This window comes from Martes martes, assembly GCF_963455335.1.
Source record: "Martes martes genome assembly, chromosome: 16".
Classification (NCBI taxonomy): Eukaryota; Metazoa; Chordata; class Mammalia; order Carnivora; family Mustelidae; genus Martes; species Martes martes.
In genome coordinates, this window is record NC_137904.1 from 38,936,608 (window position 1) to 38,955,954 (window position 19,347).

General features: G+C 41.9%; 1 protein-coding gene across 1 annotated transcript in view; it reads right to left on the reverse strand.

Annotated features, from left to right (window-relative positions):
* UTP18 (UTP18 small subunit processome component) overlaps positions 1–19,347 on the reverse strand; it is a 41,501-nt gene that overhangs the window by 14,735 nt on the left and 7,419 nt on the right. Inside the window, exons 4-10 of the mRNA XM_080826248.1 lie at positions 18,793–18,860; positions 14,508–14,596; positions 12,500–12,625; positions 12,014–12,188; positions 7,168–7,268; positions 6,616–6,706; positions 3,272–3,395 (exon numbers count right to left, since the gene is read on the reverse strand). Of these exons, the coding sequence (XP_080682374.1) occupies positions 3,272–3,395; positions 6,616–6,706; positions 7,168–7,268; positions 12,014–12,188; positions 12,500–12,625; positions 14,508–14,596; positions 18,793–18,860 (774 nt within the window). The remainder of the gene's footprint in view (positions 1–3,271; positions 3,396–6,615; positions 6,707–7,167; positions 7,269–12,013; positions 12,189–12,499; positions 12,626–14,507; positions 14,597–18,792; positions 18,861–19,347) is intronic.

The following is a 19,347-nucleotide window of genomic DNA, read 5'->3' on the forward strand; positions in this document are numbered from 1 at the left end:
CAAAGCAGGCAATGGGCAGGGGAAGAGGGAGAAGCAGACTCTGCAGAAGCAGAGCGGGGAGCCTGATGAGGGACCCAGGACCCTGGGATCATGACCTTAACCGACTGAGCCACCCAAGTGCCCCAAAAAGGCAATTTTAATTTGCGTATTTATAAGAAGCTGATGAAGACTACAGTCAACAAATCTCTCATCACTGATAAAACTTTGATTTGAAAATACAAAAATAGGTATTTCTATGGCACTGACCTAAAATTCTCAAAATGCAAAGGCCCCAAAGTGGTTTGTAGCTTGCACCCCTAGTAAAGGCAGGAGACTTATCTGTGATCTGGGCCATGGCTGCAGCAGGAGACATTTCTAATTCCCCTACTGTAAGCAGAGAGACTAGAACAATAAAACAAAACAAAGGAGATTCTCCAAGTTACCTTACATGGTCATCTGAATTTGGTGAGCTGCTGTCTGAGGTCCTACGGGCCCCTGCCCACAAAGCACCGTCACACACAACAGAGAACATGCCATGTCTCAACTCTTTTCCGCTCTTCAGTACACAGTGCTTTGTACCTAGTGGACAGTCACGTGTCTCTTTCTTTTTGAACTGACTTTCAGACCAGCTAAGAAGTCACAAAATAAGGGACGCCTGGGTGGCTCAGTTGGTTAAGCGGCTGCCTTCGGCTCGGGTCATGATCCCAGCGTCCTGGGATCGAGCCCCATACTGGGCTCCTTGCTTGGTGGGGAGCCTGCTTCTCCCTCTGCCTCTGCCTACCACTCTGTCTGCCTGTGCTCGCTCACTCTCTCTCTCTCTAACAAATAAATAAATTTAAAAAAAAAATTTTTTTTAAATAAAAAAAGAAGTCACAAAATAAGACACCCTAACGCACTGACACAAGATGCAGCAAAGGTACACTCTAACTACAGACTGCACCCCGCGGAGTGAGAGGACCGCCCCTGAAACCATGAGACCGCAGGGTTCCAGATCACTCCGTCAGCAACTCCAGTGATCTCTTCCAGGACACTCCTGACATCAGTGGCTATCTATAGAATGAAGGGTAGTCTAGAGATTTCCCAAGTACGTTCTAACTCTGATGTTGCAGGAATTAACATGAAAGCTTTCTAAAAGTATATAGCAATCCTTACATTAACAAATGGCATAAAAACAGTAACGTAGGGTGCCTGGGTGGCTCAATTGGTTAAGCATCCGGCTTCGGCTCAGGTCATCGTCCCAGGGTCCTGGGATTGAGTCCCGCATCAGGCTCCCTGCTCAGCACCAAGTTTGCTTCTCCCTCTGCCCCACCCCTGCTCATGCGCGTGCTCACTCTCTCAAAATTAATAAATATCTTTTAAAAAAAACAGTAACATAAATGAATAGAACTCTCTATTTTCAACAGTTTCCCTACTCCCCTATCAGAGCAAAACTACAAAGCATCTACCTTATGTCAGGACACTGAATCAAAAGAATTAAGAGATACAAAACATGAGTTTTTAGATCAAAGGCATCAACTCCTAAAAGCAGAGGCCAGGACAGAGGGGTTTCACAACAGTACTAGGAGGAGAGCAGAGAGGGCAGCAGAGGGCAGAGAGAGGAGGAGCAGGGCAGAGATGGAAGAATGAGGAAGAAGGGGAGAGAACGCAAGCCAGCCCAGTGGGGTTCAGCTTCTCCTGTCCCTAGCTTCTGTACTACCAGTAACTCTTCCCTACCTCCCTAATAACCTCAGAAATTCCTCTAACAAGGTTAAGGCCTTTCTCTACAGGTATAACAATAAAAAACTAATAATCTGACCAAGCACATCAGAACCAGAATTCCATTACACTGAGCACAATTAAAATCAAATGAGTTTAAACTAATATTAGATTCTTTCCTTTTTGGGTCCTTCAAAGGGCCCAAAGACTAATAAAAATAATTCAAAAAAGAGAGGCAAAGAATCAGAAAAAGACTAACTTCACAAATTTAAGTGAAGGTCATTTTGGGGCAATTTTGCTTAAAATTAGTTTCAAACCAGTCTTCATCTTAAAGGAGTTTTAGTTCCAGGGGAAAAAAAAACACAAAACAAAACAAAAAAATAAAGGAGCCTTAGTGCCAGAAGTTCTGCCAACCATGGGCTGCTGCCATAGTGCACACACTCTGGGCAAACGCTGGGCTCCCCCCTCCTCCCCAAGATATCCCTCCCTACAGGTCTGTAGCAGGTATGTTGACTAGGGAGAACACAGGACAGGAAGGGGCCTTTATCAAGGCCTTGGTTTTGACCTGATCTCTAAGCTCCACAGCCTGGTCCTACTTTCCCTTCCCCCATGCCCCAAAGGTAGGAGGTAACCAATTTTCAAATGGTGGTGGGGATATTTATGAGGATTTGCCCCAATTTTAACCTTGAAGGAGGGAGTGAAGAAAGAGTGGGGACTATGCTGTGCTTCCAGATGGCATCTCTCAAATGGGAAGACTTGACTGAAGTTGTGTCTAGTCTAAGAAAGTCATAAAAATCCACTGTTGGAAGCTCTAAAGCTACAGGGACTGGTAAGTGATTTGGTCGGTAAGATAATTCAGAAATCCAGGTAAGTCTCAGAGCCATCTTTCCCCCAGTGTAATGACCATTTCCTTCCAGTGGTAACACAGTAACATGTTCTAGATAATATTTTCAAAGTTTCCACAATACTAACGAACAGTATTTCTAAGGAACCTATGTTTGATTTGTACCACTAGCCAAACAAAGAAAAACTGCTTAAGTACCTTTAAAACTTAAATCTAAGGTTTAAGTTATTCTGTTTCCTTGTCAATGGCAAGAAGCCAAAACAGCAATAAGAAAACTTGATGTGATCAAATGAATATACCAAATATAAGGAAAAATTATAATGACATAAGGCAGTCCTATATTTCCTTGTCTAAAGTGCTCATAAGCCACCATTAACATTATTAAACATTGCATTAAGATGATAAAATGCAAAACACCTGAGTGTACTATTACTGAAGAGTTTATACACAGAACTACTTAGGCACTATTTAGTATATTTCTTTTTTTTTTTAATTTTACTTACGTATGTCTTTTAGAAAGAAAGAGAGTATGATCGAGGAGAAGAGCACAGGGAAAGGAAGAATGTTAAGCAGACTCCATGCCTAGCACGGAGCCTAATGTGCGGCTCGATCTCATGACCCTGAGATCATGAGCTAAGCCAAAAATCAAGAGTCGGATGCTTAACTCAGGCACCCAGATGACCCTAGTATATCTGATTCTTTAGCATTTTCTCACTAGCACATGATTAAGGTCACAGAAACCTCTTTACTTACCCACAAGCCACATACTGTCCATTCCTAGATGTAGCAATGCTTAATCCATATAAACTGCCTTCATCAACAAATCTGTTAAGGCACTTTCTAGAGTTCACATCCCAAACATAAACTTCCCCATCACCTGCATGAAAGAGCCAAGAAAGGGTTTGGTTAATTTTGTTTTAAACTTGAAAGCCAAGTGAACTTACCATTCTTAGCCCCTCTTTAATACTAGAAGGGACTACAAACAACAAGTCACTATAAATACCCTAGGTCTAGAAAACTGGCCTAAAAATATTTCTGGTAAACATTCCCATATATAGAAAACTGCACACTAATCAGCAGTTAATAAACAGTATCTTTTAGTTCAGAGTGAAAATCACAAACTCTTGGCTTGAGTTGAACTTCCAGAAAAAACTTTTACATTTCACTCAGATGAATTATGGGGAGAAAATGTGAAAAAACAGAAAAACAAAATACCCACCATAATAAGTTTCAATCTCCATCAACAGGCACTAGAGCACCTCCACGTGAGGCCAGGATACTGACACCAAATTGATGATGATGGTCATGATGGAGGAAGGGAGAATGAAGGGATCCAGACCACAGGGGAATTATAATTTAAGATGCATGCAACTTACCTACTATCAAGTAATTTAGACAATAATAAATGCCAACTGTGAGGGGCCCCTGGGTGGCAGAGTCGGTTGAGTCTCCAACTCTTGATTTCAGCTCAGGTCATGATCTCAGGGTTGTGGGATGGAGCCCTGCTCTGGGCTCTGTGCTCAGCGGGGAGTCTGCGTGGGATTTTCTCTCTCCTCCCTCTTCCCTCCCCTTGCCCCCTGCTCAAGTGCATGCACTCTCTCTCTAAACTAAATAAATAAATCTTTAAAGAAGTAATAAATGTCAGCTGTGAGCAATAAGCACAGTTTAAAGAAGGGAAAATGTGTGTAAGACTGAGGAGTATGTTAAATCCGAAGGGAACATGAATACTTTCACAACAGTAAAGACCATCGGGGAGCCTGGCTGGCTCAGTCAGAAGAGCATGTGACTCTTAATCTCGGGGGTCATGAGTTCGAGCCCCACACTGGGTAAAGAGATTACTAAAAAAAAAATAAACTTACAAAAAAAAAGAAAAAAAAAAGATGACTATTGCCAAAATCCGCCCTCATTCTTTTTTCTCTCCCCTATACACCCATGATACTGATGATCACTCTCTTCCTCAAACACCCATTTAAAGATTTCTTAATGACCCTACACTCACCACAAAGGTGTTCCTCACGCACCCATTTCATCTCTGCCTTTTCTGTGGATATTGCACTCTGGTTCACTTTTCTAAGATTTTTATTTATTTATTTATGGGGGGGTGTCAAAAGGAGAGGAACAAGCAGATTCCAAGCTGAGTATGAGCTGATGCAGGACTTGACCCCAGGACCCTAACATTATGACCTGAGCCGAAACCAATAGTCGGTCACCCAATGAACTGAGCCACCCAGGCACCCCTAAAGTTCGCTTTTCTGTATTTTTATCCTCCCAATGAGAATTCAATTAAGCTCACTATTTCAACTATTTCCTTGACAAAGATGATTTCCCAGGCTGACATGAGGGTGTAAAGTTGTAGTAAAATATATTTGAAAAAACTGAACAGGGTCAAATTTGAAAATCTTTGCATCTGTCTGTACAGTAATGTTACAATAAAGGAGGGCATTTTAGTTTTAATATCAGCCCAGCTAGCAACAGACTAAAATGGGAAGAAAAGGGATCAACGACGGGAAGGTCATCTAGATGTTACCAAAGCCAGACTTTGGGTTACTTTTCCCTATGCTTTTAGGACCCTTGGTATGGGAAATAAGACCTCCACAGTAACAACCAAATCTGTAAATATTTTACATTCACATCCAGTTCATATAACAAATCTTAGTATCTCTGACCCTCCATCTCTTCTCTCCCACTCTGACCCTCCCAAGATCCGAGAGACATTTCATGAGGAACACAGGACTCTGACTCTGAACCAGTTAAGTGTCCAACTCTTGGTTTTGGCTCAGGTCATGATCTCAGGGTCCTGGGATCAAGCCCCATGGCAGGCTCCCTACTCAGGAGGAAGTTCCTCCCTCCCTCCCTCTCTCTCTCTCTCTTTTCCCTTCTGCCCCTCCCCCCAACTCATGCACTCTCTAAAATAAATAAATAAATCCTAAAAAAAACCCACATACACAACTTTTTAATTCAGTTATAAAATAAGTCACAGAGACAATGTACAACATGGCGACCACAGTTACTAATACAGTAGTGCACATCTGAAAGTTGCTACGAGAGTAGATCTTAAAAGTTCTCATTACAAGAAAAAAAATCCTAACTATGTGTAGTGACAGATGATAACCAGACTTATCGTGGTGGTCATTTTTAATATACACCAATACTGAATCACTATGTTGTACACCTACTATGTTGTATGTCAGTTATACCTTTAAAAAAAAAAAAGAAAAAAAAAACTAACGCTATATATTTTCAAGTGCTGCTAGCTGAGGTATAGCAAAAATTCTGTGAAAGAGCCCCGCAGAGACTGGACAATAGTAGTCACAGGGAGAACCACTTTGATGCCTCCCACTACCAAGCATCGTGAGCTACACTGAGATTATGATGGCCCCAAGATCCTATAGGAAAGGGACTAACAGCCCAAGAAGGCACAGGACAATCAGAAAGGCAGGAGAGCAGAAAAGTACCAGATTAGAGACTGTCAGGGGTGAAAGCTGTTCTACTGCACCACAGGAATGTCAGAGGGTGAAACCGGAATTGTTTTCAGTCAATAATGAAGAACATTCCAAACATTATCCAAGTGAAAAGGCACTGCTAAAAGAAAAAGGTGACTTTCAAAAGGAAAGACTGAGCATGAATCATCTTTTAAATAATCATTTTCTTCCCGTCTTTTTCCCATAATGGTAACATGGTTAAATGGTTAGCTCTTCACTATTACTAGTTAGTAAATAAGAAGGCAAAAGGCAATGACAAAAATCTAAAAATAAAAATTACTTTCTAACACAAAGAAATCTAAACTCAAACACTGTTTTTGGTTAAATCTGAAATGTAAACACATCCAAAGCTTTTAAAAAGCTTTAGGTGAGGGATGCCTGGGTGGCTCAGTTGGTTAAGCTGCTGCCTTTGGCTCAGGTCATGATCCCAGAGTCCTGGGATCAAGTCCCACATCCGGCTCCCAGCTCGGCGGGGAGCCTGCTTCTTTCTCTGCCTCCCACTCTGCATGCTTGTGCTCTCTCTCTATCTCTCTCTCTCTCTCTGACAAATAAATAAATAAATAAAATCTTTAAAAAAAAAAAAAAAAGCTTTAGGTGATCATGTCATTAACCCACCTGAAGAGGCGTACAGTTTCTTGCTATCTGAAGAGAACGTGGATGCTGCAACCCTTCCGTTAATTTTCATGCTACCAATCAGTTCTTTGGTCTGAAAGAATAACAAATATTACTTATCCAATTGTTAGCAGGTGGATGGAAGAATCACACTGGGAATAAAAATAATCTAGTTCTGGTTTGTAGCACCTACTAACTTTGTCCCTATACTCACAGGTTCTCCCCAAGTCCCACTGTGCCCTTCCACTCAGATGCAGATTTCGTTCAAGACTATCCCTACACTGGGGCGCCTGGGTGGCTCAGTGGGTTAAAGCCTCTGCCTTCAGCTCCGGTCATGATCCCAGAGTCCTGGGATCAAGCCCCGCATTGCGGGGGGGGGGGGGGTCTCTGGCTCAGCGGGGGGCCTGCTTCCTCCTCTCTCTCTCTGCCTGCCTCTCTGCCTACTTGTGATCTGTCAAATAAATAAATAAAAATCTTTAAGGGAAAAAAAAAAAAGACTATCCCTACACTAATGTCTTATCCTGAAAGAACAAGCAGCCACTATTAATGGTTGACCTTCATTGACAGCAAATGAAGATATCCAGCAACACCATTTATCAGCAAGAAGGACCCATCTGGAGACACTTCGAAGCTCCTCACTATCTTCTCTTTCAAACCTGAGGGAAGAGACAAATTAATAAAGATTAATATGATTTTCAGTAACGTTATCTTTCACTGGCAATTGAGAATTTCTTTTAAAATATCTAACTGCCTCAAACTAAACCAAAAGTAGGCTCAGACTCTGAATAAGTCTGACCCTATGCATCACTGAGTATGACCCAAATATAAGGTCATTACCAAGTGCTTCCTTTACCTGTCTTGGTTAAGTCACCATTTGAACTGCGGCCAAAGATTCAGCTCTCTGAACAGTAAACATACCAACTAATTTTCCAAATGTGAACGGTAACATCTGTAATTAACTAAAAGGATAAATTATACTTCTTTGTCACAAAGTTCATTACCGGGAGGGAAATGCATGGCCATCAGAAACAGCTAAAACATAGTAACATGCAGAGACTAGTTGCTGGCCACCAACTAAACACCCCATGACAAAGGAGTCTAATCTTAACTTCGTGGATCCAAAAAGGATAAAAAGAAAAAAAAAAACACCCACAAAGTATCAGTATACTCAAGAGCTGATTAGTTTCCCAAAATGTGACTCATGCAACCTAATCACATGAGCTAAGAATATAAACCAGTCAATTTAGTTATTTACCAAAGGACACGTTCCTTTTCCATCCCTAAAAGGCTCAGACTGACCATGCAGGAGAATCCTTCCATCAGGACTGCTTAGCGAGCAAACTTGCTCATTACGAAACTGCCTGACAGAAAGGATGCCGAAGGAAGAGATACCACTGGCCCCCTGTAGGGAAGGGAAGCAGGTGGCCAGGGAAATGGAGCACAGTCGAGTTTTCCCTCTTCACCCTTTTGTATGTATTGGATTTTTGCACCACATGAATGTACTGCTTGGTCAAAAAAAATTATTTCAAAAAATATTTAAGTTGCTAAGTTAAAACATTCATCAGAATAAATAAACTGAGAAAACTCTAGTGAGAAATCCTTGTTCCCCTACAGGAAAATGCTGGCTAAGGTTGCCACAGACCGCCTCCATCCTATGAACAGTTTTCATCCAGATGGTTCACAATCCTACAAACCGGGCCTCCCACTCCAGTGCTGCCCACAAAGACTATAGCCTAGGTCTCTTGAGGGAACTCAATCCAGACACATATTTCCAGCTAATGGGGTTCACTCTGAACCTACTCTTCTCTAGGGTAATTTTCATCCCCCTTTCTGGGCAAGCCTTTCGCTTTCACTATAATATACAGAAACAGCTCCAAGCATAAGGAAAATCCCATCACATGATGAAGCAGGGAAGGGAGGCTAGATCTTGCAGTGTGGGGCTGCAGCCAGAAACGACCCCCCACCCCCAACCTAACCCTACTGACACAGAACTGGACAGGAGGAATGCAAGAGAGAACTCAGAGGCCTACAGCTGGGGATCCCCACAGCCATGGAGGGCTACAGACTGCGCATGGATTGTCAGAGCAGCAGGGAAGAGTTCCCTCACACTATGCACACAGACCCAGTGTGGCAACAACAGAGGCAACAGCCAGAGGGCTCGTTACATCAAGCCTGCTCTCTGGCACAGGTGGCTCGAAGACCTCCTGCTTGTAGCCTAAGGAATCCTGTTGTTCTGAGGGAATTCAGGAGGAGAGTGTCTTCCACAAGGAAATACTAGACTTGTAGCAAATAAAGACAGGCAGTTGATATAGAAATTAAATGAAAAAACCACCGCACTTTCATCCAAAACTTACAGAATACCAGTAATATGTATACAGCATTTTGCTTTTAACCTCGCAAAAAATAATAAACACTAATATCAATATTGTAATAGCTTTTTACAAACGCTGAACCTTCCAAAATAGGAACCAGACAAAACATATGACCTTGAGAAAGAAGATACAATGCTTTGAAGATGTCAGATAAAATCTTTTTGTTGATCTGTGAATGACATTTTTAGGTCAACTAAAGAGCAAGCGGTAAGAAAAAGAATGGCTGGGGCGCCTGGGTGGCTCAGTGGGTTAAGCCTCTGCCTTCGGCTCAGGTCATGATCTCAGGGTTCTGGGATCCAGCCCTACATCGGGCTCTCTGCTCAGCAGGAAGCCTGCTTCCCCCCCTCCACCGCCTGCCTCTCTGCCTACTTGTGATCTCTCTCTCTCTGTCAAATAAATTAAAAAAATCTTTTAAAAAAGAAAAAAGGAGAGAGAAAAGAAAGAAAAAAAAAGAAAAAGAATGGCCAATCTTATTACAATGCCAGGTTCCCCAAGATGGCAAGTGGATTTGCTGTGCTGGGATAGACCCTACGCTGCTTTTACTGTGGGAGCAGCCCCCACCAAGTGCCACGAGCGCTCAATTACCTCTTTTGAACAAACTAGAGGGAAGGAGAGTCGAGGGGTGGGGGGATGGGTGAACGAGGGGATGGGGATGAAGGAGGGCCCTTGTGATGAGCACCAGGTGATGCATAGAATTGTTCCAATTTTAGTATATGTGCTGCCGAAGCGAGCACGATGCATAGAATTGTTGAATCATTATATTGTACACCTGAAACTAACAAAACACTGTATGCTAACAGGAATCAAAATAAAAACTAGAAAATAAAACTAAAAAAATTAAAAATGATCTCTTTTAATATTTAGGACCCTCGACTTTACAGAAAGAGAAAGCTGAAGCTCAGATATTACCAAACCATAACGCCTATAAGCAAAATGGCGGCCTGACCAACTAATTTTATTCCCAAATGGTCAAATTCCTTATGTGTTTACCTAGAACAAGGTATCTCTCTTACAACTTGTCCTTCTAAATGACGCAGCAGAAACTGCTTCTGGAGTCTCAATTAGTAATCTGGGGTTCCCAACCTTTTCATGTGTCAGTCTGTGGTTGTTCAAAAACTTTTATAACCCGGGGTGCCTGAGTGGCTCAGTGGGTGAAAGCCTCTGCCTTCGGCTCAGGTCATGATCCCAGGGTTCTGGGATCAAGCCCTGCGTCGGGCTCTCTGCTCAGCAGGGAGCCTGCTTGCTTCTCTCTCTCTCTGCCTGCCTCTTTGCCTACTTGTGATCTCTGTCAAATAAATAAATAAAATCTTAAAAAAAAAAAAAACTTTTATAACCAAAGGAAATGCTAAACTTCAGTTATATGTTGGTGAAAATAGAGATGTAATGTTTTTCCCATATGACTTCATTGGCCTCTAAATTCTATCAGAGAATGTTGAAAATCCATGGACCCCATTATGAACCCCATCGGGTTAATGGGACAAACCATCAATTCAGAATTCTTCAGAATGCATCAATTCTGCACTCCTCATTTTTCAAACTTACATTTAAGACAAAGAGTTTAAAAATGTATAAGTTTGCATATTCTAACCAATGTCCTTAACTAATTTTGAGTTAGTTATAGTGTTTCATAATGAGACTGAAAATAGCGTTCAACAACCAACCCCACAAAAAAAAAATATTTACTTTAGCATTACCATCATTACTGCCAAGCTATGCTCGTTGAGGAAGGAGCATAGAGGAAAAGATAAATGCCACATCTTAGAGGAAGCCGGCGATCAGATGCACACTCCGGCGTACCTGCAGATCCACCGTCAACATCACTGACTGTATCTTCACCAACCCCGGGGATTTGTTTTTCCCAAGAGGATGTAAGGCAACGGCGGACAAAAGCCCACTCCTTTTCATTAGTGGAATAATATGTGAAAACAGTTAACAACTACATACTGTTTTCTGCTTCAGTGGGGAAACTGTTTCAGGCTCTTCGACTCAAAGTGAGGTCCATGGACCAGCAACACCAGCCTCACCCACGAACTTGTGAGAAATGCAGAATCCGGCCCCCTCAGACCTATAGAAGCACATTCTGCATTTGAGCCAGATCCCCAGAGAGCTCCTGTGCACTCTAATGTCTGAGAGGCCCTGCTGTAAAGCACACTTAAACTACGAATCCACTCGGAAAGGGTCACCAAAGTTGTTAGGAAACACAGGAAACAGAAGACTGAAAACACTGACGATAAACCCCATAAACGTTTCTGAAGCTGAGCTTGTTCAGTTTGAACCATTAGCAGAAAAAAGGCTGTACAGAGCTAACCCTGTCCTTTACAGCCCCAAACATATATCCAGTTTAACAGGGAGACTGCCAGGGAGCCACAGCGCTGTAATCACCACCTCCCAGGGTGTATAGTGCTAACCCAGCCAACCCACTACAGGGCTTTGGTTCACAGAGGGTTCCTGAAGGTGTCACTGGATTTTGCGGTGATTCGGGGAGGGGCATGCAGGGGAAGAATGGGGAAGGCAGAGGAAGATAAATTTTCAAACAATAAAACATTTTCTTAAGCAGTCTTGAAAATACATTATGATCTCCAAAAGCAGTGCTTTATTTCCTTTAAACATAAACCAAAAATCTATTACAACAGACACCAGAAGGACAAGAGAGAATCCAAATCTCCAGAAGACCAGAGAGAGGAGATACTCTGTCTGAGGACTTGGGACTCGGGTCTTCTAGCTCCCAGGCTCTTTCTGCGGCATCAACTGCCAATCTTACAGTCTGGCGTTTACAACTTCTTTTCTGCTCAGGGAGATACAGATTCCCAAATTCCAGTTTTCCCAGAAGTGCTCAATAAAAAGTTCACTATTTTCATTCAAATGTATCATCTCAACACTGACATTTTCTGAATACTAAAACTAAAGAGATTCTTATTTTTAAGAATCCTGTGGGGGGAAAGTGGTCATAAACACTGTTAAATGAACTCAGCTGTGGGGCTGACAGGGTAGAGTAGGGTGATGGGCGGCATGTTCGATAGAAACCTTACCTCTCACTTGATGCACAGGAATTAGCTTTCCAGCCAGCATATCATAGACATAAAGAACCTTGCTGTGGATGCTCGTGGCTAAAACCTCTTCTCCAGCAGCACTAAAACAGGCCTTAAATATTGGAAACTTCTCCAAATAGATGCTCTGGATTTTAGGATTTGTTTTTCCATCAACCTATAAGGAGAGGCAAAACATTCCTTTTGGTTATTTCCATAGACTGTATCCTGTGAGTAAGTACTTCTCACCACAAGTTTCCATTTAAAAATGCACACCACAGGGTGCCTGGGGGGCTCAGTGGCTTGGGGCCTCTGCCTTCGGCTCAGGTCGTGGTCCCAGGGTCCTGGAATCGAGCCCCGCATCGGGCTCTCTGCTCAACAGGAGGCCTGTTTCCCTTCCTCTTTCTCTCTGCCTGCCTCTCTGCCTACTTGTGATCTCTGTCAAATAAATAAATAAATAAATTTAAATAAATAAATAAAAATGCACACCTGAAACAGCGACACAGCATTATCTCGCGCAGCAACCATCACGACCTGCGCGCAAGGATGGAACTGCACAGACGAGATCCGAGCCGTGGTAGGACGTTCCGCGTTAGCAGGGAGACAATTCTTTAGCTGTGGAAAAAGACAGTGACAACTCTATCAATTCAAATGAGTTAATATTCTTTTTTTTTTTGAACATTTTATTTATTTATTTGACAGGAAGAGAGAGAGAGCACGTACAAGCAGGCAGAGCAGCAGGCAGAGGCAGAAGGAGAAGCAGATACCCCGTGGACCAGAGAGCCCAGATTCAGGGCTTGATCCCAGACCCCTGGAATCATGACCTGAGCCGAGGGCAGATGCATAACTGAGCCCACCCAGGAGTCCCAACATTCTTTTCTTTAAAGCATGAAGGAAAGACATTTCAACATAGCTTATGCTGAGAAAGAAGTACACTGGTATGGTAACCACAAGACCACAGCTCTACCAACTAGCAAGTCATTTTACTAAATAATAATCCATTTTTACCATCTTTCTAAAAAGGGGATGAAATAGTTAAGGTCTTAGGGCACCAGGACAGTCATTTCCTCATGATATACCATACAGATTAGGAGACTGACTTCAAGGATATTTTACTTAAAATTGCTACTCTAGCATTTTTGCATTCATGGCACAAAATAAAAGGCACTCTGTAATCGTCCCCATGGTTCTGTGGTTGGCATGGACAGCTATGTTCTCCTCTCAGAATACATGGTTCCTGGCTTAAAGCAATGATGACCTCATACATCATGCATTTAGGCTATTTTCAGTTATTTCCTAGCTTTTACAGGTTGCTCTCTCTCCATTAAAAACTCAATTATAGGGCACCTGGGTGGCTCAGTTGGTTAAGCAACTGCCTTGGGCTCAGGTCATGATCCTGGGGACCCGGGATCGAGTTCCGCATTGGGCTCCCAGCTCCACAGGAGTCCGCTTCTCCCTCTGACCTTCTCCCCTCTCAGGCTCTCTCTCACTCTCTCTCTCAAATAAATAAATAAAATCTTAAAAAAAAAAAAAACTCAAAGAAAAAATAGAGTACGAGGTGTATGTTTTGTTTATAAGAAACGAACTTAGATTCTTACGGTAACTGCATTATCGGTGGATGTGAATTTACCCTACGAAGAGCTGACTGAACTGTCTTCATAAGGTGGGGAAACACAATCACTCTGTCTCCTAGTAATCTGCCCTAATAGGGTTCCCTCCCCCATCTAAAGGATGTTACCATTTTGTAATGGAGAAAAATATGTCAGAGATCTGTAACAGATATCTAACTGAAGCACTGGGCCTGGGCAGGTACTTATTACCACAATGAACAAGTCAGATACAGTCTAACTAGTGTAGACCACTTTAGACAAGAGAGCCAGGAAGAACCTCCCTAAGTGTGGTCTGAGCAGAAGGGTACGGACGGGTTTGGCCATGAGCAGTGCTTGAAGGACAGACAGGCAGGAGCAAGAGCAAAAGTTCAGAGGCAAGAAAGGACTCGGCGTGCTCAAGAAACAAAAAGAAGGCCTGAGGGAACCTGGGTCAGAAACAAGGGGGAAACTTCTGGGACGAAGTTCAGACATATGCAGATGCCAGATTATGAAGAACAGTGGAGACCGCGATAAAGAATTCAGAAGTTTTCAAAAAGCAATGAAAAGTGACATGACCTGGTATTTTAGAAGCCCCTCCTGGCTACTACTAATGAACAGGAAGAGGAGAGTGGAAGTGGGAGGCCAGTCACCAAGTGACTGCAGCGCACGAGCTAACAGAGAATGGCAGCATGAAACCAGGCTAGTGCCCACGGAAACGCAGAAGAAATGCAAAAGGAGAAATCAAACAATTGGTGAAAGATCCCTGGGAACATAATTTAATCTTCTTGATCATTTCTGCAGAAGAGTAATAAATGACAGCAACACGTTTAATCCCACAGAGAACACGAACCCATACACTGGGTGTCAGAGGTAGTCAGCTGGAGGGGCCTAACTTGGCTGACTCTCACCTTTAAGATTCCTTTAGGAAGAGAAGTTGATGTAGATATGAAATTCCCAGTCCTTTGCAACAAATCATCTTCATCCTCTTCACTTTCATCTAAGTCAAACAAACCCACAAGGCTGAGTTTTAGAATCAATGAGATGGCCATCACCTTCCCCAAACATCTCTGTATTTCAAACTTCGACTCCCCCCATTCCAGCCTCCAATCTCAATCACTTTATTTCAACTGCAGTTGGTAAAAGTAAAACAAACTAAATTTGAAAGGGAGGGGAAAATGACACAGAGTCCAATACATATGGTTAAATACAAGCTTGACTCTAGAATGAAAGATATACATTCACAATGACTAAAACAGTATGAAAAAAATAAAAGTTGAAGTCAGTATTTAATTTTAAAAGAACAATTCATAATTATGGCAAAATTGGCAATAAGGTGGACAGCAGATCTGGCTTAACCCACATGAACAAGGACTAGCACTTTTAGTTGACTGAGAGATCAAGATCAGCAAACTGTGTATCAGAACTTCAAAGAGCACTAACAGGACTGCTTTTTTCCTGAGGATTTTAGTAAAGAGGGCCAAGAAGCTGAGCAACATTTTTAAAACACCCACTTGGGGGACGCCTGGGTGGCTCAGTGGTTAAGTGTCTGCCTTCAAGCTCAGGTCATGATCCCAGAGTCATGGGATCGGGCCCCAAACTGGGCTCCTTGCTCAGCAGGGAGCCACTCCCCCTGCTTGTACTCTCCCTCTGTCAAATAAATAAAATCTTCGAAAATTAACTAATTAATGAAATAAAAAAACACCCGCAGGAAGAAGAGGGTAAAAGCCAGCACTAAAAGTCCTCTAAGGTTCTTAAGGGGGTCTGGTAAACCATCAGGCTTCTAATTAGAGCCACAGAAGTCTACACCAAGGATTAAGGGTGAAACCAAAGAATTGTAAGAATTATAGGAGGGGCGCCTGGGTGGCTCAGTGGGTTAAAGCCTCTGCCTTCGGCTCAGGTCATGATCCCAGGGTCCTGGGATGGAGCCCCGCATCAGGCTCTCTGCTCCACAGGGAGCCTGCTTCCTCCTCTCTCTCTGCCTGCCTCTCTGCCTGCTTGTGATCTCTGTCAAATAAATAAATAAAATATTAAAAAAAAAAAAGAATTATAGGAAAATCATCCACAGGGGCACCTGGATGGCTCAGAGAGTTAAGCGTCTGCCTTCTGGCTCAAGTCATGATCCCAGGGTCCTGGGATCAAGCCCCTTCTCCTCCCTCTCCCTCTGCTTGCCACTCTGCCTACTTGTGCTCTCTCTCTGTCAAATAAATTAAAAAAAAAAAAAAAAAAAAAAAGAAAAGAAAATCCTCCATAAACTGAAACCCAGCTTTGAATCCTTACAATCTCTCACTCGAGTAAGATGCTGTGGGACTGTAGTGCCCCAGCCACTACCCAGAAACAAAAGTACAAATTCTCTGGAGAAAGATATCCTTGTCCTCTTATTAAGCAGCACTATTTTTTATATACTGTGCTCAGCACTCAATGAAATATAACTAGGTTAATAATGACAAGGTAAGGTAACTTGTTTGAAAACCTAAGGAATAACAGACAATTTCCACAGGAGATCTAAATAACTGTTTTTCAGACTTGAGCTTTTAAAGTATTGTTTAGTATTTTCAAGAATAATGAATATTCAGATACTGAACCAGAGAACTATAGTATTAAAAAAAGAACCATATGTTAATTCTAGAACTGAAAACTACAGCAGTTTAAATTAAAATCCCAGTGGTGTTTTTAACAGCATATAAAAATTAGCTAGACAGACAATTAGTAGTCTGGAAAATGGATCAGAAAAAATATCCAGCCTATAATACAGAAAGCAAAAAGGACTCAAAATGCAGAAAAGAAAACAAAATACATTTAAAAGAATAAATAAAAACATTCAACACACACTAATTGGTGTCCCAGAAGAAAAGGAAGATTGAACAGAAACAGTATTTGAAGACAATCAGTGAGAATTTCCAGAACTTAAAAAAGACATCACACTAGATTCAAAAGCACTGCGAAGACCAGGCAGAATACAAAGCAAGCTAGAAGGATCCAAGGTTGGAGGGTGAGGGGGAGGAGATAAATGAACAAAATAGCAATAATAAAAGAATCTATCATATTAAGGAATTACTGTTAATTTCCAAAGGCCTATGATGATAGTATTCTAATTATGTTTAAAGTGGGGAATATTTCCCTTTTAAAGATACTGTACGAAATATTTATCAATAAAGATAACATGTAAAGCTAGGGTTTGGTCAGCACTGTGCCAATAAAAAGTACACCTTGAACAAGTCACTTTTATCTTTTTGAACCTCACTCCCTGGTCCTAGGTAGTAGACCAGGATACCCTGATGGTAGTTGACTGGCTAATGAGTGACCTAATCCACTTCCTTTTTCTCATGAATACAAAGACAAACTGCATTTCCTGGGAGTCCATGAAGTTAATGTGGCCTTGTGACTGAGCTCTGGCCAATAAAATCTAAGTCAAAAGTCCATGTATCACTCCCAGGACAGGCCAATAAAAGCCTCTTTTGGTTGAGCCACTCACTCTTCCCCTATAAGCCACCTGGATGTCAACCTCTTGGGAAACTTTGAAAAACCCAGCATGAAGCTGGCAGATCTCTTGGGTCCCTAAAGCACACCAACCCCTCCTCACCACAATTTTTACATGCATGAAAAAAACAACTTCTATTGGATTAATCCACTAGGACATGGAAGGTTTTCTGTTTCAACAGCCAACATAACCTTACCTATTAATTACATAGATCCAAAAGTTCTATGAAGGGGTACCTGGGTAGCTCAGTTGGTTAAACGTCTACCTTCAGCTCAGGTCATGATCCCAAAGTCCTGAGACAGAGCCCCGTGTTGGGCTCCCTGCTCAGCAGGGAGTCTGCTACTCTCTCTCCTCTGTCCCCCCCACCCCTGCTCATGTTCTCTCTCAAACAAGTAAAATCTTTCAAAACAAATAAATAAAATAAAATGGCCTATGAATGCAGCATTCTAAAATGGGTAATAAAATTATACTTCATCAAGGAGGGCAAACTGGTAACTAAGGAGGTTAAAATCATATAATGTAAAAAAAGGTTAAAGGATCAGGGATGTTAAACTTGTTAAAAAACAAACCTGGAAAGATATTTCTTCAACAACAGAGTTTTACATGAAACAAGAAGTAAAATAAACTGTATACCATTTTTAGTTTTTTTAAAACTGTATACTTTTAAACGGTAGGACTACAGAGTGTAGGGGGTAAATCTCGAAACTGGAAAAAAATTCTAACAATTAGTCCTTCAGAAACAGAGAAGAGGGAAAACCAGTCCCAGTAAACAGCATTATTTGATGTGTTTAAGCAGAGGCTAAATTACCATTCTAACAGATGCTATAGAAAAAGATTCTTGCAGTGGATAAATTCAGGTTGTACCACTAAGATTCCTCCCACCTCTAAAAGTATCTGGCTGGAAACCAGAAGGTAAATTTTGACTTAGTAACAGATTGGGTTTTCTAACAGAATTGCAGAAAACAACTGGTTCTTTAAATGGGCTCCTTGTACTTGAATACCATGAGGCCTGGACTCAAAGGGCTGGGAAGAAGGGAGGGAGAGGTGGTAGTGATAACCAAATGGAGGCTCATCAGAAATCAAGGATGCTAAGAAGAGAGCTCCTACACTGTGTGGGAGGATATACTGCAGACTCCCTAAAGGATTTCAAAAGCCAATTCCAAGTCTAAAATATATTAATGCAAGCACACAAATCAGATCTTGGGAAGCTATCCACATTAATAATACCCAAACTGAAGGATCTAAAAAGGAGAGAACAGTTATGGGACAAGCCAAACTTAAAATATGGAGTTAAAGAACAGGTTTTTACAAAGTGACTGATCATCTGGGCCCGACTAGACATGTGCTCCCCAGATATCCCCTTTCCCAGTAGACAGCCATGCTAGCTGCCAATAACTTCAGAAGGAGCTCTGGATGAAGAACAGTTATTTTTCTTTAACCCCATGTCATAATGCAACATAGCTCTGTTTTGAACCAAACAACATAAAATGCATCCATTACTGCCCATACAACAGAGAACATACTACTAAATAAATCTTACATATTGTAAAAGAGCTTCCCTCAGAGAACTGGTAGACTTTGAAACCAAACATTTAAAGGGGGGGAGGGAGGGACATATTTGAAACATCAGGTTTTAACGAGCCTCATGAGAAAGCTCATAGAACAGAACAGGAACAGAGATTCGTCTACTAACTTAAACAGGTATCAGTACTCACCATCTGAAGATGTCTTCCGCTTACTAGTCTCTGCCCAGGCAGGTACTCCCCCCATGGCATGCTGGAATCTAAGCGAAAATACAAAAATGAAATTTTGTGTTAACTAATACATGTTCACCAAGCTTGAGAGATTTAAAGGGTATAGATTAGCTCACCCTTGAGAGCATGTATACAATCTCTGCCAAAGAAATTATCATCTTGGGGCGCCTGTGTGGCATGAGCCTCTGCCTTCGGCTCAGGTAATAATCTCAGGGTCCTGGGATCGAGCCCCGCATCGGGCTCTTTGCTCAGCAGGGAGCCTACCTCCCCTCTCTCTCTGTCTGCCTCTCTGCCCACTTGTGATCTCTGTTTGTCAAATAAATAAAATCCTTAAAAAAAATTATCATCTTTAACAGAAGGGCTACTCACACAGAATAGTCCCAACTTGCCAATATGGGAAACTTTTGTGAACCTCTAACTGTATAAACTAGTCTTGGATATAGAACACCCGGATACATATTTATTAATTATTTTTGTTTAGTTACAGGTCTATTTATTTGCTCATATCAACACATC